Here is a 27851-nt window from a genome sequence, read left to right on the forward strand (position 1 = left end):
GGCAGAAGCCACAGTAGACGCAAAGCGAGAAAGACATTCGGAAACAGCAGGAAAACTAGTGTGACTGGAGGGAAATGGAACCTCATCTGGCCAGACAGGGGTACTGCTGGAACAGCGGACCCAGAAGTCTCCCGGCTCTCCTCTTCCCCTCCTCCCTTCTCTCTCCTGGGTCCCTCCTTCCCGCTCCCTGCTGGCGCCGCCCCCTGGAAAAAGCGTGGGCGGAAACAGAGCCTCCAGCGGTCATCTCACCTCGCCTTCCTAACGGCGCGCGGGGCTGGCGGCGCGGCTTGATGACGTAACGGTCATTGACAGCGTGAGGCGGCGGCCGTGGCTGCTGCCTCCTTGGTTGTGAGCGGCCGGTTAAGGGTCAGAGTTGATTTGCTGCCTGGCCAGGGCGACTTCCAAGGTGTGGTGGTGGTGGTGGCGGCCTGGAGTTTGCAGCCGGGGCGGCGGGTTCGTTGTCTGCAGTGTCGTGGGCCTGGGGGAGGGAGTTGGAGGCCCAGAAACCTGACTCTGAGCAGGGCTGTGGGTGTGTTGGAGGGGAGGCTGCGCCCAAGTTGGGTGAGAGGTACGTAGTCAGGCACAGGGGTCTGGCGGACACCTTAGGATCCGGGTTGGGGTGAGGGTAGTTGGGAGCTTCGGGGTGGGAGGACCACGCTCACGAATCTCTCTTTCCCTGCCCGCCCGCCTGCTCCCGGTCGTTCACGCGGGCTACAGGTGCAGCATGTCTAGAATGGGGGTCTTGGGCGGCGCCCAAGCCGGGTTGGGACTGTTGCTGGGCACCGCCGCGGGCGTTGGATTCCTATGTGCCCTTTACAGCCAGCGGTGGAAGCGGACCCAGCGCCATGGCCACAGCCAGAGTCTGCCTAACTCTCTGGACCACACGCAGACCTCAGAGCCTGGTCGTCAAGGTACAAGCCGGTCCTCTGAGGGCACAGTCGGTGGCTGACGGATGGGCCCAGGGTCCGGGCTGCCTTTAGCAGAGCCCGTGGAACAGGACAACGGAGGGGGGTGTCTGAGAGTTTCACTTTTCTGTAAAGCTTATTGAAAAGGAAAGCAGCCTTCCTCTTCTGTACTTTTTCCTGTAATCCCAGGAAAGCGTATTGTGAAAAGGCTGTTTAGCTTTCACTCTTAGTTCAGGCTACAGTAGTGCTACGTATATTTTAAAGGCACTTGCTTAGTGTTGGGGTGAGGGGTTTAATAAGTAGAGAAAGAGTCCAAAATAAGGCAAAAGGGAAAACTAATCTTAGGGGAATTAAGTCTTGAGGTTTATGTATTAAATTATGTATTAGAATTTGAAGGGAACTTGGAAACTATCCAAGTTTTGTTTTTTTTTTTTTTTAAATTGAGATTCAAAAAGATTATGTAACTTTACCCAGGGTGTCACAGAGCAATTAAGTGGTAGGATTGGGCCTGGTCACCTGTGGCTGTGGGCGTGCGTGTTCTGCAATTGAAGCTGAATGTTGCTGGAAGCCAGCCACAGGTGAAGTGGGTAGTGCTTTTGTTTTACAAAACTTTGACCTTAAGTTATTTGAGCAAAGCATCTAGGGCTGGTGCAAACCGCTCTCCTCAGGTGTGTGTAATAGAGAAGCATTGCGATCATGTCACCCCATGTTAATTGGGAATGAGTGTTTCTCTGATAACCAAATGCTGGATGGATTGAAAAAGTTAGTTTTAGAAGAGTCTTCAAAGAGTTATCAATTTAGATTGCAACTGTTTGTCAGCATTTTATAACCTGCTGGTAGCCTACTATTGCAAGTGTGCTTGTCTTTCCTTTCTTTTCCTTGTGGCTTATTTGTAATTTCTTAGCAGTAGATGTTTGGAGAAAGTGGCCATGTTCCCAGAGGTCTTTCTTTTTTAAAGTCTTATTTAAGTAATCTCTACACCCAACATGGGGCTGGAACTCTCAACCCCGAGATCAAGAGTCGCGTGCTCTACCAACTGAGCCAGCCAGGCACCCCCAGAGATCATTCTCGCTTTACATTCTTGAATAATATTGGGTGTGTACTGTAATCCAGCCTAGACTCTTTTTTTTTTTAAAGATTTTATTTATTTATTTGACAGAGATAGAGACAGCCAGCGAGAGAGGGAACACAAACAGAGGGAGTGGGAGAGGAAGAAGCAGGCTCACAGCAGAGGAGCCTGATGTGGGACTCGATCCCACAACGCCGGGATCACGCCCTGAGCCGAAGGCAGACGCCCAACCGCTGTGCCACCCAGGCGCCCCCCAGCCTAGACTCTTAACAGATCTCCTTTAACACATTTATGCTTGCCTGGACTGTGGGTCCTGCCTTCCTGGTTTCTTTACTGTTTTTACATTTTCTAGTCCAGCGGCCTTGGGTAGCTACCGGTTTATTAGCATTTATTGTTGGAATTTACCCAGAGCTCAAATGAGGGCCCGGGAATGGTGTTCTTCCCATGGGATGTGGATGGGCTTTTCTCTTAGTAACTGCCCCTTTCTCTTTGCCCTTCTCTAATGATACTAAATGGAGTCCTTGAGAGGATCTCAAAGAGTTTCTTTTGCTCTTCTTTGCAAAGTGAAAGCTCAGAATTTGAAGGAGCTCAATTTTAGTTTTGCCGTGTGGTTAGTATTGACTGCCTGGTATCTGGGAACTAGATGGACAGGTAAAGGGTTTTGTTTTCCTTTCACAGGGCAGGTGTCCTGCCTTCTAGGTACTGCGTTCTTGCAAGCATTTTACATTACCTGCCGTGGGGTGCGGTATTGTTAAAGGCCCTGGTGTGAAAGGTTCTTGAAACAGAGGGCTCTTGTTTAGAGATTGGGATCTTGATTTTTTTTTCTTTGAAGTTACTTGAAGACTTGTTACCAGGACTTAGCTGCGAACATAGACTGTCTGAGCCTCAAGGGTTTTGGTAAATTGAGCTCCAGTGAGAAGCAAGTGTTCTTAAACTCCAGGTCCAAGACCTTTTCCTCACTGCGTTCCCTGAGCATCACTGCGTGCTGTCCTTCCTTCAGTGAGGCCTTTTCGGGCGGTCCCCGGTGAGGCTGGAGATGCTGCGATGTTGCCCAGCCTTCCGCGAGCAGGGCAGGAGGACGTGCTGGAGCGCCTGGACTTCGTGCTGACCAGTCTGGTGGCCCTGCGGCGCGAGGTAGAGGAGCTGAGGAGCAGCCTGCAGGGGCTTGCGGGGCAGATTGTCGGCGAGGTCCGGTGAGTGATGCAGCCTTCGGTCCCGCCGTGCCCCCTGCCCCTCAGCTTTTCCCAGCCCCTGTAGCTTTCTCACCTGAGCTGAGTCCTGGCCTTTGCTGCCCTCTCTAAGGCAGAGGCAGTCTTATAGCTTCTCAAGCCATTGGCCAGGAAGCTATATGCTGGGTACCTTGCCTTCCAGAAGTTCCTTGCTGCTCTTGGGCCCTCCTGGTCTGTTGTAGCAGCTGACATGCTTTGTGCCCACTCAGCTTCTCTGCCGGGGCAGCTGGGTCCAGGGAGCTGCCCTTCTTGTTCTCCTAAGGGTAGAAACCCAGGATTTCCTCTGTCTTTGGCCATTTAATGAGCAGCAGTAGTAAGAGGTTCCTTCATGGGGAGGGGAAAGACGGGCTGGCTGGGGCCTAATGGCGCCCTCTCTAAAGGGACCTGCCTTTCAGATCCCACATGGAAGAGAGCCAGAGAGTGGCTCGGCGGCGAAGGTTCCCATTTGCCCGGGAGAGGAGTGACTCTACGGGGTCCAGCTCAGTCTACTTCACAGCCATGTCAGGAGCCACGTTCACAGACGCCGAGAGCGAAGGCGGGTGAGTCCTTTCTCCTGGAGGCAGTTGTGGCTTCAGGCAGGTTACATTTTGTGAGAGTGCAGTTTCTCTATGGAAAATTCACACTGAGCTGCTGTCAGTAATCTTGGGAACAAGGTAAGGGTATGAATGAATAAAATCAGGAATAGGTGAAACAAGAAAAACCATCCACCTTATGTCACCCAGGCAAATGAGATGCTAACACACGGCTTATGCTTGCACCTATCATTTTCCTTGGAGTTGGTGTTTGACAGGGTTGCCACCATTTTTATTTTCATTTCTCCTGTAACATTAATTGAGCATTTGCCTGTGTTATCACAAGGGCTTTATAACCATTGTTTTATAACTTTATTTCCCTCACTCAGTGGCTGAGCCAGGTTTCCAGAGCCCTCCAAGCTCTCACTGTGCCCCCCTCTCCTGGGAGCTCCTTTCTTCCCACATGGGTGGCTTGCTCTCGCTCCGTTGCCATCTTTACAGGTGGGAGCTGACTGTCCCGAGTACTTGGTGGCCCGGCAGGTCTGACCGTAGGCCTTACTGTGATACGAGTCAGCAGGCGGGAGTCTGGTGGACGGCCTCCAAACGTGGGCAGGCTAAGGGCTTTTTAAGTCACGGGCGCTATTTTGAACCTTGGTCTCAAGGATGGAGTTGGAACAAACATCTTTGTTGTGGTGCTGGTGCTGTCGTGGGCAGCTTCTGCCCTCGTCTGCTGCTAGCTCCTCTGTGAGGTGTCGAGGCTGACCTTTGTTTCTCCGTAAGGAAAAGACTGGCACGGAGAACGGCCCAGCCTTCTGTTGGGACAGAAGGACTGATTCAGCTATAAACACGCACACGGCCCTTCAGGTGATCTTTGCCGCAATGTCCTTCTTCGGCGGCAATACCTTATGATGTTACCTACTGGTTCTTTTCCTCTGGCAGACACCATGCCAAGCACTTCAGAGCCATTTCCTCACCCGGTCCTCCCAGCGGTGCTATGAAGTGGGCGCTGCGCTTCTGCCTTTTCTCACACACAGATTTGCTTAGCGAGGGTTGACGCCTTGCCCGGGGTCACGCAGCTAGTAGGCGCAGGCTCGGCTGCGCTCGTGCGCGGGGTGTGCGGGTCCGTGATCTGGGCATGGCTTGGCCTGGGGCGTGGAAAGGCCTTTGCAGGAAGACGTGTCCCCTGCAGTCCCCGGGAGCTCTTCCCGTGGACCAAGAGCTGCCACAGCTCACTGCCCGGGGAGGACATCTGACAAAATTTCAGTCTCATTTTCTTGTTTGGGACAGTATATTCTCCTGCTTCGCCTCATTTGGTTTTCTAAGAAAATTAAGAATATTATTACTCTCTTTTTCCATATTACTGCCATTGGGCATCTGTCCTGGATTTGGTCGCTGACTGCTCGGGCACCCTTTGCAACAAGCAAGTGTTGGTAAGAGCTTTAGGCCTCCATTTGTGACTACTGTTGTCAGGGCTATCTGACCCGTTATCTGTATTGTCAAGGGCTGATGGACGTGGCCTTTTTCAATTACCCAATACTTCTGTTTCTAGAAGGCTGTGTTAGGGGAGGGGGCAAAAATGGAATTCGTATTTGACCTATCTGGAGTGAACAGAAAGAAGGACGAGGTAATTGCTAGTGGATCCTGAGACTTAAGGAGCATCTCTCTGCGACCCACTGAGGCACGTCACCAGGGTGGGAAAAACTTAACATTTGTAAGAGGGTAGAGCAGAAGGAGAGGTCACAGCTCTGCCCAAGGTCAAGATGTAGAACTCAAGGCCTTTAATGATGATTTTAAGAAGTTGTACAAGGAGTGTGTGGGTGGCTCAGTTGAGGAACCGATTCTTCTTTTTTTTTTTTTAAGATTTTTATTTATTTATTCGACAGAGATAGAGACAGCCAGCGAGAGAGGGAACACAAGCAGGGGGAGTGGGAGAGGAAGAAGCAGGCTCATAGCGGAGGAGCCTGATGTGGGGCTTGATCCCATAACGTCGGGATCATGCCCTGAGCCGAAGGCAGACGCTTAACCGCTGTGCCACCCAGGCGCCCCGAGGAACCGATTCTTGATTTTGGCTCGAGTCGTGATCTCAGGGTGGTGGGTTTGAGCCCGGGTTGGGCTCCGTGCTCAGTGGGGGAGTCGGCTTGAGATCCTCTCCCTCTTCCTTTGCCCCTCCCCCTCTTGCTGGTGCCCATGGGCTCGCTCTTTCTCTTTCTCCCTCTCAAGCAAATAAATCTTAAAAAAGAAAGAAGTCGTACAAACTTCTGGGAACAAGGAAAGCCAGAGGATTTAGCCAGGGAAGCTTATGGGTGCTTCACTGCTTGGGGTGCTCATTGGGGCTCTGAAGGCCATAAGGGAAAGGACAGGCTTCTCAGCCACCTGTGTTGGGATGAGAGGAAGGGTGGCCTTCTCACTTACAAGCAGGCTCAGCCCATGACTGATCCTGTGGCGTGCAGAGGCTGATGGTGGTATGTGGTGCAAGACTCTGGTTGAGCTGGCTGCCATCTGGGGCAGTGGCCGTGGTGAATAATTCTTTTTGTCATGGCCAGTGCCGTATAGGTCAAGGGGGAATTTTTGGGAGGAGACTACAAACTCTGGAATGGCTTTGAACATGTGGGACCAGAGGAGGAGTGCTTCTTTGAGGGATGAAAGACTAAGAATATTTGATAGCCTGCTCCACTGAAAGCTGTATTCCCTTCTTCTTCCAAATAAAATAGCAACTTTGAGCTCCCAGGGGACCGACTGAATAGGGCAGAGGCAGTCACCCTGTGGGTCCACGAGGTTGTTCCCTGAACATTGTACTAAACATAGCTTTACTTCTCTCCTGGTCAAAACCCAGCCTGCCCTCAAACACCAGCTCCTCCAGCAAGTCTTCCGAGGCATCCCAGCCAAGGATGGCCTGCAACCTCATTGCCACTCCTTCTTGGGCATTTATCGCCTCATTTGGGTTGGTCTTATCTTCCCCACCACTGAGCGTCTCCCATGCCTGGTTGTCTTTGAATGCTTTAGCTCAGCTCCTCTAATGGGGCTTAGGAGGAGTCAAAAGAAAGAAAAGTATCAGAAGGGGATATGTGTGTAACTGAGTCCTTGATCATGGACTTGTGGGCTCTCCTCAAGGGGTAGAGTCGAGTGGCTCAGGCCTCCTTGCTCTGAAGGAGCCATGGGTTCTCTACCATATGTGGAACAATGTGTCCCACCCCAGGGCACGGCTCCAGAGAGCCTTTTCGGAGGTCCCTACCAGTCCCTGGCAGATGTCAAAAGCTGCAGGGCATGTTAAACAAAGGGGACCCCCCTTGCTCTCGTGGATTTCTCCAAGGGCTGGATTGGTGGTCTGACAGGTGTGAGAGCCCGGCATGAAGGTAGAGAAGCAGCCCATGTAGCTGTGGAAGCCCTGGAAGCTCATGGGGCTGATGTCTGTGCTAGGTCTGAACAGGTGTTTGCCCGCCCATGGCATGCCAGCCAGCGGTGTGCGGATTCGCAGGGCAGAGCTCGCTGAAGTGGGGCCTCCTCACTGTGCAGCCTCACTGGGGTCTCCCTGCCTCACAGGCTCCACCAGCTCTTACTCTGTGGTGGCAGCAAAGTCCCTCCTGACCACTGCTTTTCCGCAGCCGTGTGAGCTCCCTGGCATTGCTAGACATTTCGTCGTGGTCAGCTCCTCGGAGAGACTCTGCTGATGCCTGTGCACTAGAAGGGATAAGAGCAGGGGTCCCTCCCCGAGACACTCCTGATTTGAACTCCTCATTGGAGGGAGTTCAGCAGGCAATAGTGTCTCCCTTTCTTTCTGGCAATAGGAGATACGACACTCTAGCTCCTTACCCCAGAGAACCCATTTACCCGTCTTGCCTTTGGGTCTGGCTGGGCTCAGTAGATGCTAATTTGATTTTCTCACTTGGGCAGGTTACTGTCCCAGGCTTCAGAATTGGTTGGGAGTCTGTCAAGGTGCCTCTGTGTGGTCTTGTCCATCACCACCCGGGTTGGTTGTAAATCCTGTGCCACTTTTCCTTGTCCCCTTAATTGCTAACGTTCCTACTGCACATTGCTACAGGGGAAAGAACTCGGATAACATCTTTAAAAGCAAGGCGAAGCTAACCAATACCCTACAGGTTCCTGTAGTAGCTGTTCCTGGGGCTCTTTGTTAGATGATTCTGGAAGCTCCTCTGTGAAGCAGCAGCACAGACTGGGTGCTCGGTCTGGTTGCTCACTTGGTACGTTCTGGATGCAGCCCGCCTCCTTGTCGTGTCTGCTCTCTGGCCTAGCACTCGCAGCCGGACTTGACGCTGTCTCGTCCTGCCCTCCTTTGTGGGTGCCTTGCTCGTCTCCTTCAGGTCTGTTTTGCGCCAGCTGTAGGTGTCCTGTCCCTGTCTTTGATTCCAGGGTGGAGGAAGGCGTATCCCTAAATGACCCTAAGATCTTCGCTGTGCCTCAGAACCTTCTGGCTCTGACAGAACCTGATTTTCCTTCACTCAAGTCTGGAGGTTTCTCTGGTGTTTGCTTCTAGCCTCTGGAAGTCTGACATTGTCCTCTGCTCAATTTTTGTCTGATTCAGTTGGCAGTTAGGGAGGACACCCTCATCATCCACTGGTGAAGGCCGAGATCCATGAGAAACGTGGCCTCTTCAGTGAGTGCATCAAGGTCGGGGTTCCAAGGAGACGCCTACATGGCTTGTGGTGGCCCCAGAGATCCCTTCCCAGGCGCTTCTGTTTGCAGCTGCCTCCTCTCCTGATTCCAGCTGCAAAGTGGCCTTTCCCCACCCCCAGCAAGTTCCTAAGGTTTCCCAGGGCTACTCCTATTGTGGTTTAGGTTTGGCTGCTGATTTAGGACAGAGGTATACCTTGAATTGAGAAAGAAAATGTAGATATTTGGGCTGTCCATGGCCTCAGAGGCTGACACCCAGCCATGTTGTTTCTGGCGGTGCTTTTGGCTGATAAGGCAAGAATGACTGACAGACCCTTAGCCTGGTGAGCCACTAGCTCAGGAGATCAGCTCCACCCATGTTATGGTTTTTATCTTAAGTATTCCTTCTTTTTTACTTAAAAGAATATATGCTCACTAAAGCAATCATATGTAATGTTAAAAAGTAGAAAATTTCCTTTGATTCTTCTATGAGGTCTACTAGCAACATTCTGGTACATTCCTTTCTAGGCTTCTTCTTTCTAGCCTTTTTCCTTTTCTGATTATCTGGCCAACTTGGTAGTTTGGCACGGGGTTCTCATTGGCCCCCGACTGCCAGTGCTCCCAGCTGGTCACTTTCCCTCCAGGATCATTTTCCCAGCCCCTGGTTCCCATAGGAAGCTTTCTCTCAAGCACTGATTTCTGCCCTTAAGCGGTAGAAATGGTTTTTACTTGGTGCCCTGGACAGCAGCGCCATGAAGAGTCCCACGTCATGGGTGGGAGACTGACCTTAGAGCTCTGAGGCTAAATAATCTCCCTTGACCCTTCACTTCTATTTCTCTGCCACAGTTACACAACAGCCAATGCCGAGTCCGACTATGAGCGGGACTCTGACAGGGAAAGCGATGACGGGGAAGACGAAGTGAGCTGTGAGACCGTGAAGATGGGGCGGGAGGATTCTCTGGACCTGGAGGTGGAGGTGGCTTCAGGCCCGGCGGCCAGAGCCCTGGATGCTGGAGGCTCCCCTGGCCCGGAGGACGTGCTGCCCCTCCTGCAGCAGGCGGACGAGCTGCACCAGGGCAGCGAGCAGGGCAAGCGGGAGGGCTTCCAGCTGCTGCTCAACAACAAGCTGGCGGTGAGGCTCCAGTGGCCCGTCTGCCCTTACTAGCCCCCCAGCCCCCTGGGCGTGGTCGTTCATAAGCCTACAAGATGACATAGGAAGGGGAATGAGGGTGAGACGGCTGGTTCTGCATGGATCCCCCAGGGTTGCACATCCTACACCAGTACACCCCGCACTGCCCCTCGGGCCTGGGTGTACCGCCCGCCCCAGAGCTTCCTCCCCACGGTCCCCTGCCTCCTGTAGAGCTGTTGCAGGAGAGCTCTACCTCTTACAGTGGAGAGAAATATGGAAAGAACCGGAATATTTTTTTTCCTCTTTTATTTCCCGTGAGGCAGAGCCCAAGGTGCCTGCCCTACTTGAAGTTTCCATCACAAGTGACAAGTGTGTAAGTCACTCAACCACAGTTCCCTTCTCCTCTGGTTCACTGCCAGAATTTATGCTCACCCAGGTATAAATGCCCCAAAGTTAGAATGTTTCGTTTTCTTGGGCATTCTCACATCTTTCATTGTGTCAGCAAGACTTCTGGTGCCTCATTTCATCTTGTAGTTGACCTTTCCTCCTCACAGTGTCAGGCCAGCATGCCCTCGCTCGGAGGCTGGTGCAATCTACCGGCTAGAGAGGACGGATCATCAGTTAGCTTAAGTGCAGGCGGGAGGTCATGTGGGGGTGGAGCGTTGTGCGTAAGGCTGGCCTGATGTCAGCGTGTAACACACTAGCTTGGACACTCCAACCTAGGGCTTGGGAAGAAGCCAGAGCCCCAGTTCTCTGCAGCTGAAGAAGAGGGGCCTCATCTATCCCTGTTTGTTCTGCAGTATGGAAGCCGGCAGGACTTTCTCTGGCGCCTGGCCCGGGCCTATAGTGACATGTGTGAACTCACTGAAGAGGTGAGCGAGAAGAAGTCGTATGCCCTAAATGGTAAGTGCTGACAGATTCCTGCTGGGAAGGTGACTGATCCTGGGGGTGGAGATGGCCTGTCTGTGTGGGGCTCAGGGGAATCCCCAAGATACAGGCTGTCAGGGCAGTTGTGGCTCAGTTACTCACTAGGGACAAACTCTGGTTCCCAGGGACTTCTCCTTCCTTTTTGAGATAGCAGTCTCTGCTTCCCTGCACATGGTGATTGATACGGGTGCAAATGTTTTTAGGGGTAGTTGTGTCATACTGGCGTAATTCTTTGTTTCCGTTCCCCAGCTGCAGCAGAGGGCAAAGCCTGCTTGCTTAATCTGAAGAGGGGTTTTTTGCTGCTGCTTAGGAATCTGGTTTGAGTTACGGAGTCTGTGGGGCAGGTGTTGTCTAAGAATATCAGTAGAGTGTGTTTGGTGAGCGCCTGTGAGCAGCGGTCTGGAAGAATACGCTAGTTTAGGAGTCCTTGGGATTCACTTAACTCTGTTGCCAAAGTCTGTATCCTGGCAAGTAGGGTGCATACGAATTATGCCAAGCTCAGGGCTCATCCCTATCTGTCGTGTCACTGAGAATCCTGGGACTTTGAAAAATGACTGGTTTTGTGGGGAAGATGGGTCCTGCCTAGCCGCACACCATAAGTCGGGCACTGTCAGTGAGCTGCTGGGTCTTGTGGTTTAGTTAGGTACCTCAAGTTAACTATCCAAAGTAAATATGTCTACTTCCTCACTTAGAAACATTGAATCTCTTTGCTAACATAGAATCTGACAATACCTCAAGGTCATTGTTTCAAGCATTTGTAGAATTGTCAAAATAGAACAGGTCAGTTGAGTTAAATATTTATTGATACAGCTCATCAGAAAAATCTCCAAGTTTTAACAGAAGGTGCTTAATTACTGCTTGCTTCTTTCTTTTCAAAAGTTTCTACGTTCCCTCCTAAATTTCAGGTAAGGATTATGATCAGCTTTTGGGCTGATATTTGGACTCCTGGTACCAACAAGAACCTTTCTTTTGATCGTTGATCATCTCTCTCTTTTTTTTTTTTTTTTTTTTTTAAGATTTTATGTATTTTAGCATGAGCAGGGGTTGTTGGGGGAGGAGAGAGGGAGAAGGATAAGCAGACTCCAAGTCGAGTGTGGAGTCAGCGTGGAGCTTGATCTCACCCTGAGACCATGACCTGAGCCAAAATCAAGAGTCAGAGGCTTAACCGACTGAGCCACCCACGCGCCCCCATTGATCATCTCTTATTAGTACTGGTGACCAGCATGAAATCCAAAGGTGGGAGATGGTTGGAGCAGCCATTGTCAGTGCTCTGGTTTGATGTGCAGAGCTTAAGGCATGATGTTCCTCAGCTAGAGGGCTCCTGGCTACTTGACAACCTAGGAGATCCTCGTCAAGAGCTTTATGTGTTTAGGCCTTGATTTATCAGTCTTGGTGCCTAGAAAACTAAACGAACGTCATTTCTGGTCAGACATTTGGCTCTGGTGAGGAGTTTTGGCCTAGAGCCGTGATTAATGTTTTTAGATCATAAAGCCTTTTGAGAATGTGATCAGTTTGATAGGCCCTCTCCTCAATAAAACACACATGTACCTAAAATGTTATACAACTTCAGAGGGCTTCACGGACACCCTGAAGCATGCCCACAATGCTCTAGGGTAAGGTCTGTTGGTGACGGTTTGATTGCCATTGGGTTGTTTTATATTTAAAATGCTTTGAGGGGCACCTGGGTGGCTCAGTCAGTTAAGTGTGGACTCTTGGTTTCAGCTCAAGTCCTGATCTCAGGGTTGTGAGGTCAAGCTCCGCCTGGGGCTCTGCGGTCAGAACAGAGTCTGCTTGAGAGTCTCTCTCCCAACCCCCCACTGCTCACACACTCTCTAAGGAAAAAAACACACAAAGACAAAACTTTGAACCCATCAGCTGGGTGCTGCAAAAAGAAGGTAGTTGGGCAGCTGATGACAGAAATAGGGAAAACAAGGTGAAGCAGAAGTTATCCCTGAGAAGCTATTTGCTTTTCATTCTGCTCAGATTCAAAATTATTCCAAACAAGTCCAGGTTGGTTAGGGACTGGGAAGAGATAGAGCAGTCATTCTTGCTACAGCCCCTCCTGTGGAAGTATGCGTGGGAGCCCTTGTCAACGCTGGCTCACCTTTGTCCCTACAGGAAAAGAAGAAGCGGAGGCTGCCCTGGAGAAGGGGGATGAGAATGCTGAATGTCACCAGTGGTAAGAACACCCTGCAGGGTCCCAGGAAGAGCTAGCATGAGTTATGCTGGAAGAGAGCCATTTCTCTGCCAGAGGAAACAGGAGAGGGCGCTCTGGCCTTTATTACCATATGGCTAGGCCTAACCCAAATCAGGGACGCAGGGGAGTTTTCTGTGGAAGGTGCCCTGGGAGTGAGGCAAGGGGAAATTCGAAGATTTGTTGTTGTTGTTGTGGCTTAGAGAAATGCGTAGCTTTTTAAGAGTCATCCCTGCTACAAAATGTGGGTTCTTGGCTCCTCAGGGAGGCTGGCACAATTTGTAGCTCCCATGTCCTGCACAAGCTCTTCTTTCCTCTAACTGCAGTCCCTGGCTGGTGGTAGATGTTGGCTTCTTCGCTTGGCTTGCATGAGTTAAAGTGAATGTGAGCTCACCCCCAGGAAGTTTAGTTTATTAGCTTACAAAAACATCAGCCCTGCTTTTGTTGTCTCATGTGAGGCAAAGTTCTGCCAACTTCCATGGGTCAAGGCTAACTTGTGTCCTAGGGCCTGGTTCCAGCACCTCAGTTTTAGTGAAAATTCCCTTCTCACTTCCCCTTTGCTTTCCGTATTTCTGTCCTAAGATTGTGTCTGCAAGAGCTCTTCTCAGAGGCCAGCTCATTGTCACTTCCCTGTGGATTTCCTTGGGGCTCCTGGACTACAAGGATGGAAACTGGTCTCACACTTTATTCTTGGGGAGTGGCTGTTTGCAGGAAATACAGAAATGAACCTCTGGAAGTGTCAGATACAAATGCCCTCCCAGATATTTGTTGAATATATGAAAAAGCAACTTGGGTCTCTGGACACTCATTTAATGTCAACTGTGCTTCCAGAAACAATGCTGGGGGATGGGGTAGTGAGACCTTTGTTTTTGAAGACAGAAGATGGGAAGCTGGCTGGCTTTGTTCCCTTGGGAGGGAGGATGTGGAGAGGACTGAAATCTGAAGCCTTTCTTCCTCTGCTTCTGTTGGTTCCCAAATTAACATTAGAATTTCCTAGAGTATCCCATCCCAAGGACATGCCTGTATGCTTCTAAAGCTAATGAGACCTTTTAGTGTCTGCTCGGGAGATAAGAACCAATATACTCAGGTCCTTTACATTTTGATGTTGATTATTAGAGATCTGCTTTTTAAGTTTTTATGACCCCCAATGGCTATACTCATTATAGGGGAAATTTGTGGAGACCTGGACTGAGACACTGCCTAAATGTTAATTAAGTATGAGAAGTTTACTGTGGTTGGCCCTACTTTTTTTGTACCTAGCATACTTTGGAGAATTGGGAGCACAGATCTGTGAAGAGAGGAATTTTGTACATACGGAAATGCTATTTTCAGCTCTACTTGAGGGGGAAGGGGGCAGTGGGTGGAAGCCGGTTCCTTGTCCCTGAGCTCGCTGCGGCTTTCCCCCGTAGGTATGCAGTGCTTTGCGGGCAGCTGGCGGAGCAGGAGAGCGTCCGCAGGCGCATCCAGAGTGGCTTTAGCTTCAAGGTGAGGAAAGGCTTCTCTTGCTTCCCTTGTGCTGCTCTAGTCCAGATTCCCTGCTCTGCCCTTGCTTCTTGCAAAGGATGTTTCTACAGTCTCTACAACTTCTTCCTTTAGCAACGCTGGTGTCAACTTATATTTACATTTTCCCCCTCAGGAGCACGTGGACAAAGCCATTGCTCTCCAGCCAGAAAACCCTATGGCTCACTTTCTCCTTGGCAGGTGGTGCTACCAGGTAAGCTGAATTCCGGGGCGCCTGGTGGCTCTATTGGTTGAACTCCTAACTCTTGGTTTCTCCTCAGGTCATGATCTCAGGGTCGTGAGACTGAGCCCGTGTCAGGCTCCAAGCTCAGCAGGGAATCTGCTTGAGATTCTCTCCCTCTGCCCCCCTCCTTCCCCAGCTTTCTCTCTCTCAAACAAAACAAAACAAAACCAACCACCTTTTTATTCACACTTTGATCTTTTGGTGGCAGGTGTCTCACCTGAGCTGGCTAGAAAAAAAAACTGCTACAGCTTTGTTTGAAAGCCCTCTCAGTGCCACTGTGCAGGATGCCCTCCAAAGCTTCCTAAAGGTATTGGGAAGGACGGGAGGGATTTCTGGTAGGTTGCAATTTTATGCTTGCTTGTTCTGTAGGGAAAGTTCCCTAGACCAGGACTGGAAAGCTCTATTTAATAAACTTCAGCCCGACTTGATTTTGATAATTACCTTTCTGAAATGCCTTCTTCCCTTTTCTAGGTTGAAGAACTACAGCCAGGATTTTCCAAAGCAGGGAGGGTATATATTTCCAAGGTAAACTCACCTGCGTTTTTCAATGTGGATGAAACTACGTATGTTGATCTATAATGGGAAGTCCTGAAAGTTCAGTCTCCGGGTGGTGGTTCTCCAGGTTTTCACTGTTGTCTCTTCTCAGTGCTACAGAGAACTAGGAAAAAACTCTGAAGCTAGACAATGGATGAAGTTAGCCCTGGAGCTGCCAGATGTCACCAGTGAGGTAATACTTTGAAGAGCTTTCCTAATACTGGGTTCCATTATTGAATCATATGACCTTTTCAGGTAAGAAAATCTTCCCTTGAGGTTTTATTTCCCTACAAAAGAGTTTACACTTGTGCATGTGGGCTCCTTTATATATCTCACCTAGTGGGGAGGAGGCAGATTTCATAGGCTGCAGGCTATCCTGGGAAAGTAGGTTAAAGACTGTGATAACAGAGCTCAGAAGGGAAGGTTATCACTGGTTTGGGAAATGTTGGCTTAGATTTTTAAGTCCTAGTCTTTCTTATCTCCTTAGGATTCAGCTTTCCAGAAGGACTTGGAAGAATTAGAAGTAATTTTAAAAGAATAATCACATTTCAATGGCCTTCATGACCTGAGGAAGCCTACCTACCCTGCTTAGATCATCAGGAATCTAAGACTGCTGAAGTGATGTCCTGACTCCTGGGTCTGACTGCATCCATAACCATTCCCCAATTTCTTTCCTGTTACCCACCAGTTAATTTATTCTAATCCCTTACTTTATCTGAAATTGGGGAAATACTTAAGGCCTAGATTTCTGTAGTTGTCTTAAGTGAATTCTTAAAGAATCAAGAGTAACATATAGAGCCCTGAAGGCTGTGGTCAGTGTGCTGGTGGGGTGGATGAACTTTGAAGAGCTATAGGAACAAAATACAGAACCTGCACTCTGATCTTTTCTACTGATTAACATTAAACACCAAACTATATAGTTCTAAGACCACACCCTGTCTACCAGGGTAAAAGGAACGATCAGGGCAGCCTGTGGATATCGTCCCATGGATACTGCAGTCTTCTCACCTATCATGTGAATTCTAACTGTATTCCTGGGCCGAGGAGCTGGACCACTTCACTTCCAGAGTCCCGGCAGCTTGTGGAAGGACACTAGTGCATAAGGCTTATGGGACTGTGAAACAGTGATTCTGAGGGAATATATTTTGGTACAAACCTGAAATAAACCAAATTTGACTATATTCCCCTATGTTTGCCATCAGCTTCTTTCTTGCTTGACACTTCCATAATTGTTTCCTACTATTGAAACTGCAGACAAATAGAAGAATAGCACCAAGTAATTTAAGCTCTTGGGTTAAAGCTATTTTCAGTGGAAATTTTAGTTACATGTAAAACACAGGCAGAGAGCTTGTTTTAGCCTAACAAGGCCTATTCCAGCTAGTTAGGGCTAACAGCACAAAGCCTAATCTCACCTGATAAATCCCACCTACAAGAATAATTGAGATAAGTTTATAGGACTGAAGGATTGAAATGCTTTTATACAAGAACCAAGCTTCCATTCTAGAATCTGTCACTCCGGCTATCATCCCAGGTTTGTTACATGGTATAAAAATGAAACACAAGAGTGGAGAGGTACTCCATTCTTTAAACAAAGCCACATTAAATTGATTACGTCTTCCCATCTCCCTATATATAGTAGGATCAACACAGGCAACAGATTTTCTATGCCTCTCCTCCCAGTACTAGCTGACAGGCCCTTTGAAATTCAAAGAGCTGGTTAAAAGCCATCCTGAGTATAAATCTGAAGAAGAGGAAGAGGATCTCAAACCCCTAAAGTAGAATAATCCAGACAAGTATCAGGACTCTACAATGTAAGACTCACAAAGGCCACTGGAAAGTCATGGCATATTTATCTGTAATAATCTCTTAGACTGAAGGAAAATAAGCTCCATCATCTGAACATATAACAACAGCACAAATAACTTCGCAGCTCCACACTAAATCTACTTAAAGAGCCCCTGAATGCTTAAGATTCTAGAACTATCTTGAGTTACTCTTAGCAGTTAAAAAACCAAGCAAGTAGATGGTGAAGGGCTGGTGGTCCAGTAGGCCTGCTCTGTAGCCCTTAACACAAATTCTTACATATTTCAGGCAAACTAACTTAACCTGCTTCTGACTGTTTTACTGGCAGAAAGAAAAGAACCTGTGAGAAGACCCACTTTCTTTGCCACACAGGCATTTCAACATTGTTCAAACAGAGAAGAATCCAGTCTCCCCAGCTTATGTCTGCAAGAGAACTAAAGATTGTCCAGTAGATCGTTGTTAGTTCTGAGTCAACCCCAAGGCACTATGTCAAAGGTATTCCTTACTTCCCCTGAAATAGTGCACATAGAAATTAATACACTCCAGACGGAATAAACATTTCAGATCAGTTTGTGACTACTGACCTGTCTCCTGTTTACACCATCAGAAAAGCCGATACAATAGATGTTTTTCCGGAAGCCTTTTTCTGGCAGTCACAACAGGAAGAGGCCTATGAAGAACCCCAGGGAGCAGTCTTCTCCAACAGTCTATAGCACTTAAGGTTTAGCACAGGAAAAACCCCAATGTTTCAGTCTTTGGCATCTCCCACTCCATCTGCATTGATGGCAAACATAGCTTCAGCTTCAGGAAGACAGGGCGAGTCGTAGATTTTGCAGATTCTGGTTTCCCCTCTTCCTTTCCTCAGATATAGTCTGACCCAAAAAACCAAACAAAAAAAACAAAAAAACAGACCAAAATTTTAATTTAAAAATCTTTTTCTTATTTATGGTAGATCTAATTTTTTTTTCAGACCTATATACTTTCTAGGACTTCGGGGAATCTTTTTGTATTCCTTAGGGGCATTTCCACCCTGGAGGAATCCAACTCCTACCCTGCCCTCCCACCTTAGTGGATTTTCCGTATTGATACAATTACTTTTTTAATAATGAGGGAGAGGCATACCCTTCATATTCAGTCTGGCATATTTGAGGGCTTTTAATTCCTTTATAAATTGAAAACATATGCACTAATCAGCATGACAGTTACGTTTAGCAAGGACTCCTGTGTCTAATTATACAACGGTAACTTTAACTGGATTTAAATGGAAATGTTATATCTTCATGTCTACTTCAGTTAATATGACATTCCAAGACGAAGCCGCCTATCCCATCATTTTACCTGGTTGTTGAGGCATGAGCAATGATATTTCCTCCAATAGGTTTTTTAGGATCTGCAGCAAACATGGCTGCTCCATCCACTTGGGCTACCACCTGGTTGGTGATTACCACTGCCACACCAAACTGATGGAGAAAGGATAAATGTCATTTTTTGTGGCCATTCTAAGGACCTTACTGCTGCCGCCCCTTTCCCCACAAAATAATGAATGATTAATATATTCTTCCTATCTGTGAAACCAGGCCCTAATGTTCTGGCCTCCCAGCAAGGTCCCTGAAGATTAAGACATTCTCTGTCCCGATCCCACAACTTACCTCATCAGCAAGTCGCAGAAGCATCCGCAGAAATCTGGCCAAGTGCATCTGCCTGGCTGAAAGCTCCCCTCGACCCGAATAGTCCGTTCTGTAGAGGGCAGTGGCACTGTCTACAATGAGCAGTGCATACCTACAGGGAACAAGGACTCTATGAAGTCTATTTCAAGCCTGGGTCAGATTCTGTTCCCTTCCTCACTACCTTAAACTTTGATATTCAGTTATACTCGTACATAAATGTTTTGTTAAAATATTTGTACAGCATTTATGTCTGAGGCACTATATAATGAGTAAAGTTTCCAGTAAGTTCAAGTGGATTATGGTTTCATTTCTTAACAGTGACTTGACCTGAACTACAATGCAACAGTGTCAAATTAAGAACTAAAACTTAAATCTCCCCATTTCTAATTCAAGTTACTATCAATTTGGCCAAGAGCCTATATAAGATTCAGGGTAAGGGCTCTGGGCCATGTTCAGTGTCTTCCACTGAGCACGTACCTAGACTCTACCATCATGGCTGATGCTTGATAAAGGAGCTGGGTCTGGTGGTCTGTGTTGAACCCTCGAGCATATGCTACGTTATCCAGGACATCACTGCCAGAGAGGCCATATCTAGAAGAAAATAGAGAACATTTCTAGGCTGCAAAGAAAACTCAGGCAGACTGGAAATTAATCTCTAGCAAAGAGATTGCTTGATTAGGTAAGAAGTGTTAAGGCTAAAGATGTTAATTCCCTTTCTATTAGAAGTCCAGGCAAACTAGAGAGAGAGAACAACAGCAACTGCTCTGGAGTAGATCTACTGAACAGGACTTCAAGATAAATCAAATTTAGTCTCTGAGGACTCCTGAGCCAAAACAAATTTCCAAATATCATGTTCCAAATGTTCCCTTGGAAAAACCAATGCAACATGACAGAATTGGAACTGAAACAAAAATAATGAATCAAAGATCAATTAAATTCATATAAACTGTTGTTATAGAGGAATAAAACCTTTTTTCTCTTTCTTTTCTTTCTTTTTTTAAGAGAGGGAGAGATGGGGGGGGGTGGAGGGGCAGAGGGAGAGAATCTGCAGCAGGCTGCATGCCCAGCACAGAGCCAGACGTGGCTCAATCTCACAACCCTGAGATCATGATCTGACCTGAAATGAAGAGTCAGATGCTTAACCACATAAGCCACCCAGGTGCCCCTAGGAATAAAACCTTCTAAACAAGCACCCAAAACTTTAAGAAGTTCAAGAGAAACAAGTAGATTTCATTTCTCCTAGTCTCCTTTCTTGCTAATAACTAGTTACAGTTAAGACAGATTATATGACATGTATCCAGTATGGTTAAATAAGTGATACCTTAAATCATCTTATACCTCAATGATTTTTTTTCCTTTGCATTTAAAAAAGGCAAATAAGGGGTGCCTGGGTGGCTCAGTCAGTTAAGTGTCCAATTAAGCCCCCCCCCACTGTGCTCTCCCATTTTCTCTCTCAAAAAAAAAAAAGGCAAAGTATTTCCTATTTTTTAAAAATCTATTTTTCCCACCTCTGTAACGGCTACCTAAGACATGAATGCTCAACACTTTGAGCATTCACAAGTAAGCCAATTTTCATTCTTTTTTTTTTTTTTCTTGAGTTATTTTAGAGAGAGCAGGGGGGAGGGGCAAAGGGAGAGGGAGAATCTCAAGCAGATTCCATGCTGAGCACAGAGCCCCACATGGGGCTTGATTTCACGACTCTGAGATCATGAACTGAGCCAAAATCAACAATCTTACACTTAACTGATGTGCCACCCAGCCACCCCAATGGGTCCCCATTTCTTCAAAGGTAAAATTTGATTTTAGCCATTTATTGAAACACAACTAAATGCCTGCATTTTTACAAAGCTTCTCTGCACTTCTCAAATAGATGTGATTCTCCCTCTTCTGCACTTCCAGAAAACTTGGTTTAGGCCTCTTTATGGCATTTATGAGAAGCTAACTTACTACTCCTTTACTAGACTACAAATTCCTTGAGGGAAAAGACTAGGCCTCTCTTACCTAGCACATTTTTAATACCTAAATTCTGAATAAATGATACTGAATAAAGCTTTTATCCACAACCCAAACAAAAAGACAATCATACCACTTTAATCCAAGTAGTATTTTCATATTAATGTTAACCTGAAATCATTATAGTCCAAAAGTACACCACCAACTGCCTTATGTTACAGTTTAAAAAAAAAAATCTGTTTAAGCAAAATCAAGGCATTCTTTGAGAACCCTAAGTTTCTATGTTTGTGATTTTATCAGTCCTTTACAGAAGCAAGTCTATTCTATGCAGAGACTCTGATCTTTACTAAAGCATGCACTACATTAAACCTATTCTTCTGAGATTAAGCTTTAGTGAATAGCTTTCCTCCAGTTTTTACTCCCAGAAAGACGGGGGGGGGGGGGGGGGGGGAGAAACACTCTATCTAGCACTTGGATAGAACACTGCAATAAGCTAACCCTCAATATCAGGAAGTCCTACTCTAACCAAGTGCACTCTCCACATCATAAAATGTATTCTTCATCTTAGGCACAGTCTTTGTACTTTCTTAGACACTTCAAGTACCTGCTATTTTTGCCACCATCAACACAAGTAGAAGTTTAGCTTTGGCATTAAGTGGATTGATGATGATGAATTATTAAATCTGGGCATGAAGATAAAGAGACAGAATAAGGATAGGGTTTTACCTTGGAATCTTAACCAAATATACTGGGGATAAGGAGATAAAAATTTCCATATTTAAATCATGGCTGTAAGAAAAAGATTCAAGAGGCCTAAGTACTGTACCACACAAATCTAGATTTGCTCAAGAAACATTGATATCATCTATCAGGAAAGGAGATTATCCTTTGCTAAAAGAATATGGATGGTTTACCAGGAAAACAAAGAGTTATCCTGGACTTTATGTCAGCAGCGTTCACAAAAAACACCATAGGGATCTCTGTGCTCACATTCCTGAAGCAGCACATGGAATTTTCAATTCCCACAATGTGGGAAAAACTGGAAGTAAGCATCACCTCTCATAGTGTTTCCAGAACTTCCTTAAAGAATAACCTGGAACAGCTGTAAATAAAAATTCCTGGGCCTAACCGAGACGTAATAAATCGTAATTTTGGGGGAAGAGGTGTGGTAATTTGTGGAGTTAACAAATGTTTCAGGTGATTCTTAACATTTAAGTTTGAAAAAGAGCTGTACCACCTCAAGGTGGGTTCTGGCATTCCTTCACAGTATTTAAAAGAAGTTTCAAAAGAGGTGGTGACACTGGGGCACGCTGGGTGGCTCAGCCGGTTGAGCATCTGGCTCTTGGCTTCTTTCAGCTCAGGTCATGATCTCATGGGTTGTGGATTCGAGCCCCACGTCAGGCTCCGTGCTCAGCGTGGAGTCTGCTTCAGATTCTTTCTCTCCCTTCTCCCTCTGCCCCTCCCACCCTGCTCTAACAATCTTTAAAAAAAAAAAAAAAAAAAAAAAGGCGGTGACACTGTAGCTAGCAATTATGGCCATGGTTCTTTAACTACCATCTGCAGAGAGAGCTTGTTAAAACATCGCTGGACCCTATCCTGAGTCTCTACAGTTTCTGATTCGTAGATCTGGAGTGGAGTCAGATGATCTGTACTTCGAACAAGTTCCTAGGTGAAGCTAATGCAGCTGAACTGAGGACTGTGTTCTGAGAAGCCCCGAACTACAGTATAACCTAGATGGGGGGGCGGGTGTCAATATTCTTCAACAGCTAAAACTAATGAGGGTTGTTCTGTTGTGAAGGGAAACTAGATTAAGGCTTAAGGAGGCCTGGTAACTTTCCCAGAACTGTAAACACAATATACATAAACAGAAATTCAATTTTAAGAAATGCTCTTGATAGGCAGAAGTGATAAAATGGATTAATGACATTTCTATTTAAACCTATTTTTCCTGTAGTTGACAAAACAGCCATAAACATGGCCCTACTTAATAAAGACTATTTCATTCATTAATACCGTTTGCCCTTTTCTGGGGCTTAGGGATACAGTAAGTGAGGAAAACAAAGCCCTCTCCTCAGAGCCAACATTCTACTATCTCATCTATCCTATCTGAACACTCATTTATGTTAGTGGGCAAAATTTTAATGATTTTATCAAAAAAACTATTAAAACAGTGTACTTAAAAATTAAAAGTGTGATTTCTGTGCAAGAACAAAAATAACTTTGGGAGGGAAGATACAGTTTAGTATACTCATCTTTATTTTTTAAAGATTTTATTTGATGGCACAAGCAGGTGCGGAGGGGGAAGGAGAAGCAGGCTCCCCACTGAGCAGGGAGCCCGATGTGGGGCTCAACCCTGGGACCCTGGGATAATGACCTGAGCCGAAGGCAGACTCTTAATTGACTGAGCAACCCAGGCGCTCCAGTATCCTCACCTTTAGAAGCCTAAAATCAGGTTGAAAGAAAGGAATTTTTTTTTCCTGACAGATTTTGGAAGCAGATGCAAAGAGCTGCAATTATTGTTCCAACTGGTGTTTTTGCCGCAATGGTATACACATTCAATAGCTTGGATTCTTCAAATAGCAAACTGGGGCAGATAATTTGGTTATAATTCTAAAACTAAAAAAAAATTCTCAACTTAGCAAGGCAAGTTCCAACTTGGGTCTGATATCTCAACATGCAATTAAATTGTATTTAATCACTAGGTTTCAGTGCAATATGTGGTAGGGACCAAATTATCACATTTTACCCTAGACAAGGGGAAATATGTAAAACAATTTTAAGAGTTTGAAAGATTTATTAGGGGACAGAGAAAATTATACATTCTTTACCAGCTTTACGGAGGTATTCCGTATGCCATCAAATTGACCTGCTTTAAGTGTACAACTGAATGACTTTTTTAAAGTTTTTTGTGTTTTTTTTAAAGATTGCATTTATTTATTTGTCAGAGAGAGAGCACGAGTGAGCAGACAAGCAGGGGGAGCGGCAGGCAGAGGGAGATGCAGGCTCCCTGCTGAGCAAGGAGCCCAATGTAGGACTCGATCCCAGGACCCCAGGATCAGACCTGAGCTGAAGGCAGACGCTTAACCGACTGAGACACCCAGGCATCCCTGAATGACTTTTTAGTAATAAAATTTGCAGATTGTACAGTCATCCTCACAATCCAATTTTAAAACATTTCCATCATCCCCAAAAGATCTCTCAAGTCTATCTGCAGTTACTTCCTAGTCCTACTCCCTGCCCTAGGCAACCACTGATCTATCGTTCTATAGATCTTTCCCCTTCTGGAAATTTCATATAAGTGAAATCATAGAATATGTGGTCTTGTGTGTCTAGGTTCTATCATTTAGTATGTCTTCTCAGATTCATCTGTGGTATGACCTGCATGGGTACCTCATTCCATTTTGTTGTTGAATAGTACTCCACTATATGCGTAAGCCAAATTTTGTTTATTCATTCATCAGTTGATGGACAATTGGGTTATTTCCCGTTTGGGGCTATTATGACAATACCATAAACATCTACATACAAGTCTCTATATGAACATGTTTTCTCATCTCTTGGGTACATAATAACTAGAGCGCAATTGCTGTGTTATATGGTAATTTTACATTTAACTGCCAGTTTTCCAAAGTAGCTTCACCATTTTACATTCTTACCAACAATGTGTTAGGGTTCCAACGTGTCTACATCCTCCCTACTTGTTACTGCCTATTTTATTACAGCCATCCTAGTGCTGGTATCTCACTGTGGTGTGAATTTGTTGTTCCCCTTGATGTTGAATATCTTTTCATGTGCTTCTTGGCCATTTATCTTCTTTGGAGAAATAACTGTATGAATTCTTTGCTCAATTTTTAATTGGGTTGTCTCTTTATTGGTGGATTTTAAGAGGTCTTTGTATACTCTGGATACTAGACCCTTCAGAAATACGATCTGCAGGGGCGCCTGGGTGGCACAGCGGTTAAGCGTCTGCCTTCGGCTCAGGGCGTGATCCCGGCGTTGTGGGATCGAGCCCCACATCAGGCTCCTCCGCTGTGAGCCTGCTTCTTCCTCTCCCACTCCCCCTGCTTGTGTTCGCTCTCTCGCTGGCTGTCTCTATCTGTGTTAAATAAATAAATAAAATCTTTAAAAAAAAAAAAAAAAAAAAAGAAATACGATCTGCAAATATTTTCTGACGTTCTTTGGGTTGTCTTTTCACTTTAATAATGTTTTCTGAAGCACAGAACTTTTAAATTTTGATGAAAACTATTATCAATGTTTTCCTTCATGGATGCTTTTTGGTGTTTTATCTAAGAAATCTTTGCCTACCTCAAGCTCACAAATATTGTCTGCCTTTTTTCCTGAAAGTTTTATAGTTTTATTCTTACATTTAGGACCATCATCTTTAAAAGAATAATAATAAATATACATGACATACAATTGACCATTTTAACCTTTTTAAAAATGTATAGTCCAGTGGCAGTAAGTACATTCCCATGCTGTGCAACCATCAACCACCACCCATGTCCACAACTTTTTATCATCCCAAACTGAAATTCTGTATCCCTCAAATAATAACTCACAATTCTCCTCACTCTCTGCCCCTGGGGACCACTGTTCTACTTTCTGTCTTTATGAACTGGACTACTTCAAGTACCTTGTATAAGAGGAATCATTACAATCTTTGTCCTTTTGTAATGGCTTATTTCACTTCACATGTTTTTAAGATTCATCCATGTTGTAGCATGTGTGAGAATTTCCTTCCTTTTAAGATTAATATTCCATTTTATGTTTATATGACATTTGTTTATCCATTCATCTAGTGATGAATAGGCCGGGTGTTTCCACCTTTTGACTATTGTGACTAGTGCTGCCATGAACACCGGTGTACAAGTATCTGAGTCCCTGTTTCAATTATTTAGATACTCAAAAGTGGAACTGTTAAATTATACTATAATTCTAGGTTTAGTTTTTTGAGGATTCACCACACTATTATCCATTTTTGTTCATTTTATGTATGGTGTAAGGGTCTAAATTTATCTTTTTGCTTGTTGATATCCAACTACATTGGTACCATTTGTTGAAAAGACAAGTACTGAGGAACCATTAAATTGCCTTGGCATCTCTGTCAAAAATCACATGACTATAAATGGAAGAGCTCACTTCTGAATTCTCAGTTCTGTTCCACTGATCCACATGTCTGTCCCATTCCAGCACCACACTGTCCTAATTATTGTTGCTTTATAGTAAGTTTTAAAATTAAGAAGACCAAGACCTCCAATTTTGTTCTCCCTGCTACCCCAGAATGTTTTGGCTATTCTGGGTCCTAGACATTTCCATATAAATTTTATAACCAGCTTGTTGATTTCTGCCAAAATCCTTCCTGAAATTAGAGTACGGATTGTGCTGAATCTCTAGATTAGTTTGAGGGAAAATTATGACTTTAATCTTCCAATCCCTGAATATGGACTGTTTCTCTAATTATGTAGATCTTCAATTTCTTTCAGCAATGTTTTGCAGTCCTCTGTTAAATTGATTCCTATTTTGATTTTTGATCATTTTGACAGTGAATGGAATTCAGTGCTACTGTGAATGACGAAATTATTTTCTTAATTTTTTTTTTTTAAAGATTTTATTTATTTATTCAACAGAGATAGAGACAGCCAGCGAGAGAGGGAACACAAGCAGGGGGAGTGGGAGAGGAAGAAGCAGGCTCACAGCAGAGGAGCCTGATGTGGGGCTCGATCCCGTAACGCCGGGATCACGCCCTGAGCCGAAGGCAGACGCTTAACCGCTGTGCCACCCAGGCGCCCCTATTTTCTTAATTTTTGAACTGTTCATTGCTTGTATATGGAAACACAATGGATTTTTGCATAGTGACAATGTACCCTAGAACCTTGCTCAACTAATTTAGTTCTAGTAGTTTTATGTTTCTGGATTCCTTAGGATTTTCTACATACAGGATCACTTCATCAGTGAATAAAGATAGTCCTACATCCTTCATTCCAATCTGGATACCTTTTATTTCATTTTCTCACCTGACTGCATTGACTAGGGCCTCCAGTACCTTCAGTATATTCCACCTTCAATGGAATGTAAATGGTGAGAGTGGACATCCTTGTATTGATTCCAATCTTAAGGAGAAAGCATTCAGACTTCCACCATTAGGTACAGTAGCTAAATGGTTTTTGAAGTGAGATATGGTCCCCAACCATTATGGTTAAATTGCTTATTTTGCCTTTCAATTATGTAAGTTTTTGTTTCACGTATTTTGGGGCCTATTATTAAGGTATGGAGATGCTTATAATTGTTCTATTTTCCCAATGAACTGACTTTTTAATTATAAAATGTTCCTCTTTGTCTCTAGTATTTTTTTTTTTTTGTCTTAAAGTCTATGCTTTCTGACATTAGTATTGCCAATTATGGTTACTGTTGGATGCAATATCTTTTCCCATCTTTTTTTTTTATATATATATTTTTTATTTAAGGCAGATGCCCAATGACTGCGCCACCCAGGCGCCCCTCCCATCCATTTTCTTTCAACCTATTTGTTGAATCTACAGTGTTTCTCTAGAAAACAGCATATAGTTGTATGTAGTTTTTTATGCAGTCTGACTATAACTCATAGATTTTAAAGAAGAGTGCTTTTTTCTAAGGAAGGTCATTCTTCTGAACTATACATAAAACTTTGGGGATATAGACCAGTAAAAGAAGAAACACTCTTCAGACATACTAACCCTGGCAATCACTACAGTGACAGATGCAGCCAGATTTCTCTCATCTAGGGGCACCTGGGTAGCTTCGGTTAAGTGTCAGCCTTCCTCTCAGGTCATGATCCTGCCCAGGGTCCTGGGATCGAGCCCCGCATCCAGCACCTGCTCAGCGGAGAGTCTGCTTCTCCCTCTCCCTCTGTCCCACCAGCTCATGCTCTCTCTCTCTCTCCCTCTCTCTCTCTCAAATAAATTTAAAAAAAAGAAAACAGATTTCTCTCATCTAATTTAGTAACCTACCTCTCAGCCACTGCTAGCAGCCGTTCTGGTCTAAAGGTACCCTCGGTGTCAATGTACATGGCCTTTCCTTCTCCTCCACCTCGGTCAATGGGAAGCTAGACAGAACAAAAAGAACAGTGTGGAAATAACTAATCAACTTCCCCATCCACCCCCAATAAAGCAAAGAGAAAAAACACTTTAAAGAGTCAATCAGAAGTCGGAGGCATTCCCTTCTGACAGAAATACAACTAGTAGTGGATATGAAACTCCTGTTGTTCCACAGCATGCAAAGCCAGACTCTTGCCAGAGTTGGACTGCTTGGAAATACAATCCAAAGTAGGTGATAAAATTTTATGACTGAATACCAACGCAAGACTGAAAATTCTCTCAAGAGTACAAACCTTTGAAAGATCATTTACTACCTTAGCTTTAATAAGTTAGAGACCCTGATCCAATACCCAATTATTTTTGTCACATCCAGACCACACTTAACACTTCACTTTATTGAGCAGAGTTGATTCGTTTCTTCAGGTTCCTAAAGGGGTCTGGCAATGCCCTAGGGGCATTCTTAGTAAGTTTAAAGTATGACTGAGAGAGACGAAAAAAGGTGTT

At 45.4% G+C, this 27851-nt stretch overlaps 2 protein-coding genes across 6 annotated transcripts in view; one reads left to right on the plus strand and one right to left on the minus strand.

Moving 5' to 3' along the window:
• The first annotated feature begins 257 nt into the window (after window positions 1-257).
• RMDN3 (regulator of microtubule dynamics 3) lies at window positions 258-16032 on the plus strand. Of its 3 annotated transcripts, none has more exons than XM_019802208.2 (13): window positions 258-406; window positions 718-911; window positions 2975-3167; window positions 3599-3742; window positions 9170-9455; window positions 10253-10355; window positions 12498-12558; window positions 13983-14058; window positions 14210-14287; window positions 14526-14624; window positions 14789-14842; window positions 14964-15044; window positions 15339-16032. In XM_019802208.2, the coding sequence occupies exons 2-13, from the start codon at window positions 725-727 to the stop codon at window positions 15390-15392; spliced, it is 1416 nt and encodes a 471-aa protein (XP_019657767.1). In that variant the 5' UTR covers window positions 258-406; window positions 718-724; the 3' UTR covers window positions 15393-16032. The 3 variants fall into 3 exon arrangements, with proteins under 3 accessions (XP_019657767.1, XP_034517034.1, XP_011226312.1); XM_034661143.1 differs by having other exon boundaries at window positions 318-453; XM_011228010.3 differs by lacking the exon at window positions 258-406 and adding an exon at window positions 458-568.
• Window positions 16033-17206: 1174 nt separating this feature from the next.
• RAD51 (RAD51 recombinase) overlaps window positions 17207-27851 on the minus strand; it is a 29800-nt gene continuing 19155 nt past the window's right edge. For 2 of the 3 annotated variants that reach the window (XM_034661145.1, XM_002913219.4), the window contains exons 6-10: window positions 27261-27355; window positions 18799-18912; window positions 18304-18433; window positions 17993-18114; window positions 17207-17526 (exon numbers count right to left, since the gene is read on the minus strand). In XM_034661145.1, the coding sequence (XP_034517036.1) occupies window positions 17403-17526; window positions 17993-18114; window positions 18304-18433; window positions 18799-18912; window positions 27261-27355 (585 nt within the window). In that variant the 3' untranslated portion in view covers window positions 17207-17402. The remainder of the gene's footprint in view (window positions 17527-17992; window positions 18115-18303; window positions 18434-18798; window positions 18913-27260; window positions 27356-27851) is intronic. The other variant, XM_034661146.1, reaches the window with a different exon arrangement.

The sequence above is a fragment of the Ailuropoda melanoleuca genome, chromosome 5, assembly GCF_002007445.2.
Source record: "Ailuropoda melanoleuca isolate Jingjing chromosome 5, ASM200744v2, whole genome shotgun sequence".
NCBI lineage: Eukaryota > Metazoa > Chordata > Mammalia > Carnivora > Ursidae > Ailuropoda > Ailuropoda melanoleuca.

What these genes read in the sequence shown, in the direction of transcription:
- RMDN3 (XM_019802208.2), top strand. Translation starts at nt 725, where the DNA reads ATGTCTAGAATGGGGGTCTTGGGCGGCGCCCAAGCCGGGTTGGGACTG. An exon ending in AATGCTGAATGTCACCAGTG is followed by an intron (nt 12,559 to 13,982) that starts GTAAGAACACCC and finishes TTTCCCCCGTAG; the next exon opens with GTATGCAGTGCTTTGCGGGC. An exon ending in AGAGTGGCTTTAGCTTCAAG is followed by an intron (nt 14,059 to 14,209) that starts GTGAGGAAAGGC and finishes TTTCCCCCTCAG; the next exon opens with GAGCACGTGGACAAAGCCAT.